At 38.2% G+C, this 4657-nt stretch overlaps 1 protein-coding gene across 1 annotated transcript; it reads left to right on the forward strand.

Moving 5' to 3' along the window:
* The first annotated feature begins 251 nt into the window (after positions 1 to 251).
* Positions 252 to 2002, forward strand: LOC109247482 (olfactory receptor 4D1). The gene has a single exon (XM_019416116.2). The coding sequence runs from the start codon at positions 379 to 381 to the stop codon at positions 1312 to 1314; it is 936 nt and encodes a 311-aa protein (XP_019271661.2). The 5' UTR covers positions 252 to 378; the 3' UTR covers positions 1315 to 2002.
* The last annotated feature ends 2655 nt before the right edge of the window (positions 2003 to 4657 follow it).

A 4657-nucleotide genomic window follows, 5' to 3' on the forward strand; every position in this document is an offset into this window, starting at 1 on the left:
ACGTTTGTGGTCACAGGTATTTGCTGATATGTTTATTCATTCATTCATTGATTCATTGTATTTGGGGAGCCTGTAGTTCACAAGGCATTGGGCACATCTGGTGTGAATCAGACTTGAAACCCATGGATGAGGACAGTGATACAAAGGGGAAAAGATCCATAAATGTCTGTAATACATTGTAGGGTGTGGTTAGGGAGATAAGTCTGTGAGAACCTTGAAAATGTATTTATCTCCATGGAAGGCTCCCCTAAACTCCATCTTGAAGTATATTCAACAGTGACTTTGATCAACCAATTCCTGACTCTCCAAAGGAAAACAATGGAATTTTCATAATTTTTGTTTTGCACGGTTTTCCCTTAGGCATGTGGGGAAGAGCCCATGGAAGCACAGAATATCACAAGGGTGTCAGAGTTTATCCTCTTAGGATTCTCACAGACCCGGGACCTTGAGAAATTCCTGTTCCTGGTGTTCCTATTTGTCTATGTCACCACTGTTGTGGGAAACCTCCTTATCATGGTCACAGTGACTTTTGACTGCCGGCTCCACATGCCCATGTATTTTCTGCTCCGAAACCTGGCTGTCATAGACCTCTGTTATTCCACTGTCACTTCTCCAAAGATGCTGGTGGACTTCCTTCATGAGGTCAAGACCATCTCCTACCAGGGCTGCATGACTCAGATCTTCTTCTTTCACCTCTTGGGAGGTGGGACTGTCTTCTTTCTCTCAGTGATGGCTTATGACCGCTACATAGCCATCTCCCGGCCCCTCCACTATGTCACCATCATGAACACTCAGCTCTGTGTGGGGCTAGTGGTGGCTGCTTGGTTAGGGGGATTTGTTCACTCCATTGTCCAGCTGGCTTTGATGCTCCCATTGCCTTTTTGTGGTCCCAATGTTCTGGATAACTTCTACTGTGACATCCCACAAGTGCTGAGACTTGCCTGCACTGACACCTCCCTCCTGGAGTTCCTCATGATCTCCAACAGTGGGCTGCTGGTCCTCATCTGGTTTCTTCTCCTTCTGATTTCTTACACAGTCATCCTGGTGATGTTGAGGTCCCATTCAGAGCAGGCGAGGAAGAAGGCAGCTTCTACCTGCACCACCCACATCATTGTGGTGTCTATGATCTTCATTCCCTGTATCTATATCTATGCCCGGCCCTTCACCCCCTTCCCCATGGACAAGGCTGTGTCCATCAGCTACACGGTCATGACCCCCATGCTCAATCCCATGATCTATACTCTGAGGAACCAGGAGATGCAAGCAGCCATGAAGAGATTAGGCAAGCGTCTAGTAATATGTAACAGGGAGTGAACTTAAAATATCTTGACTCAGGAGTGTCTGGGTGGCTCAGTTGGTTGAGTGTCCAACTTTCAGTTTTGGCTCAGGTCATGATCCCAGGGTCGTGGGCCTCTGCCCCTCCTCCCCTCAAATAAAAAAATTAAAAAATTTAAATATCTTCACTTTAAAATGACAAGTCTTCCCTCTGAACTTCTGTTTTCCCATGTGAAAAGTGGAGGAAAGTCTTTATAGAGTATGACATTTGAGATGAAATCAATATTTCTATGGACCCACACCTGTGTCAGGTTACTGTATTAGGCACTTTCTCACTTCTATCTCATTTTCATAAAACTGATAATGGATATGTTATTATTATTATTGTATTAAATGCTTTAACAAATGAGAGAACTCAGAGAGAAGTGACTTGCTCAACGATGAATAGCGAGTGGCAGAGCCTGGCCGGGACTTGGTTCCTCTGACTCCAAGTTTAGAGGTAGGGCTATGGGTGGGATTTGAAACTCGGGATCTCCTACAAACACAAGGGAAAACCTAAAGAGTTCCTCGGCTATGGATGAATACCTGTGATAAATGGTGAAAAATTTCATCTTAACCCTGGAACAATAACACTCTTTTCGGTCCCCTGCTTTTAATCTTCTTTCTTTATCTTTGGAGTTCTGTAACTTTACTCAGCTATGTCTTTGCATTCATTGATGGTTGTCAATTTTCCTGTGGCCTTTCAATCTATTGATTCCATTTATAAATGATCAGAAGTCACTTGCTGGTTTTATTTTTTAAAAAGTGATCTTGAGTCACTTTTTTAATTTATGAAAATTTTACTTTTATGTGATCCAGAACATCAATTCTAAGGATGGTAGGAAGCATAGAAATTCTAATTATAATCTATAACATTGACCTAAAGGAAAGAAATGGGGAGAATTTCCTCAGATTTATCTTACAGGTGATCATTTCACAACACGAGATACTCAATTCTGAACTGACTTGTGGAGACATATCCCCTTTTGATGAACATAGCTATATCCATGAGAATTTAAGACATCTCTTACTGAAGTTATGCTATGTTTATGATATAAATGTGACTCAGATATAAATTAACACTAAATGGTTAGGTGCAATGTCTCTCACTATAAAGAATGTAGAGGAAAAAAATATAAAATACGTTGCTCATAACGGCTTAAATTTAAAAAGAGCTCTGGGAATTCTGGTTAACAGAAACTTTCCTTTTTGTAAATTTTTTTTAATGTTCATTTATTTTTGAGAGACAGAGTGAGAGCAAGGGAGGGTCAGAGAGAGAGAGGGAGACACAGAATTTGAAGTAGGCTCCAGGCTCTGAGCTATCGGCCCAGAGTCCGACATGGGGCTCAAACCCACGAACTGTGAGATCACGACCTGAGCTGAAGTCGGACGCTTAACCAACTGAGCCACCCAGGCGCCCCCAGAAATTTTCTAGTAAGACAGAGGGCTTTTTTATAATTTTATCATGTGGAGAATTGGAATATTTACATATATGCCTACTTTCATAAAATACAAATGTTTTAGAGAAGAGTTAATTCCCCATTTCAGATATTAGGTACTATAGGTACCGAACAGTGGTTCGGATATTTTTTTGTGGGTTGCCTGGCCAGTTCAGTAGGTAGAGCGTGCAACTCTTGATCTCAGGATCTCTTGAGCCCCACATTGGGTGTAAAGGTTACTTAAAAATTTTTTAATGGCTTTAATTAAAACTTTCCCCATGTTCTGATGCTGTCTTAAATTGTATAGTGAGACAATAACAGGATTTGAAGCCATGGCATTCCATCCAGGCTTTAACTCCTGCTGGCTGTGCTCCTTTTGGACATCATTGAATCTCTACTTCTTTAGCTATAAAATTTAGCTGTATTTCCTCACAGTGTTGTGTGGGTCAGTGAGGTAAACGTAAAATTCCAATACAGTACTTGGTATATAGTAGGCATTTAATTAATATTAGTTCCTCCACACATTCCTATTTAAAATTATTTTTTTTTTACTTTCCATCAATACTTTTTATTAAATTTCAATTTCAGTATAGTTAATATAGAGTGTTTAGTTAGTTTCAAGTATACAATACAGTGATTCAACAATTCTAGACGTTACTCAGTAAGTGTGCTTAATCCCCTTCACCTATTTTACCTATTCCCACACTGACCTCCCCTCTGGTAACCATCAGTTTGTTCTCTAGAGTTAAGAGTCTGTTTTTTGGTTTGTTTCTTTTTTTTTTTTCCCTTTGTTACTTTGTTTTGTTTCTTAAATTCCACATATGAGTGAAATCATATGATATGTGTCTTTCTCTGACTGACTTACATTGCTTAGCATTATACTCTCTATCTCCATCCATGTTGCTGCAAATTGCAAGATTTAATTTTTTTATGGATGAAAAATATTCATACACACACACACACACATATATATATATATATATATATATATATATATATATACATATACCTATATTTTGGGGTTGGAGTATATATATATATATATATATATATATATATGTATATATATATATACACATATATAGGGGTGCATACATCCTTTCAAATTAGTGTTTTTGTATTCTTTGGATAAATAACCTGTAGTGCAATTACTGGATCATAAGGTAGTTCTGTTTTGTTTTTTTGTTTTTTTTTTGAGGAAACTCCATGCAGTTTTCTACAGTGGCTCCACCAGTTTGCATTCCTGCCAGAGTGCATGGAATCTTTTTCCACATCCTCATCAGCACTTGTTTCTTGTTTTTTTTAATTTTTTATTTTAGCCATTCTGACAAGTATGAGATGACATCTCATTGTGGTTTTGATTTGCACTTCCCTGATGATTAGTGATGTAGAGTATCTTGTCACGTGTCTGTTGACCATCTGGATGTCTTCTTTAGAGAAATATGTGTTCATGTCTTCTGCCTATTTTTAATTGGATTATTTGTTTTTCTGGTGTTGAGTTGTGTAAGTTCTTTATATATTTTGGATACTAACCCTTTGTTGGATATGTGATTTGCAAATATCTTTTCCCATTCAGTAGGTTGTCTTTTAGTTTTGCTGATGGTTTCCTTTGCTATGCAGAAGCTTTTTATTTTGATGTAGTCCCAATAATTCATTTTTACTTTTGTTTCTCTTGCTTCAGGAGACATATCTAGAAAAATGTTGCTATGAGTGATGTCAGAGAAATTACTGTCTGTGCTCTCTTCTAGGATTTTTATAGTTTCAGGTCTCATATTTAGATCTTTTTTTGAGTTTACTTTTGAGTTTACTTTTGTGTATGGTGTAAGAAAGTGGGCCAATTTTATTCTTTTGCATGTTACTGTCCAGTTTTCCCAACACCATTTGTTGAAGAGACTGTCTTTTTC

This window comes from Panthera pardus, unplaced genomic scaffold (assembly GCF_024362965.1).
Source record: "Panthera pardus isolate Hobbes unplaced genomic scaffold, ASM2436296v1 HiC_scaffold_3, whole genome shotgun sequence".
Lineage (NCBI taxonomy): Eukaryota > Metazoa > Chordata > Mammalia > Carnivora > Felidae > Panthera > Panthera pardus.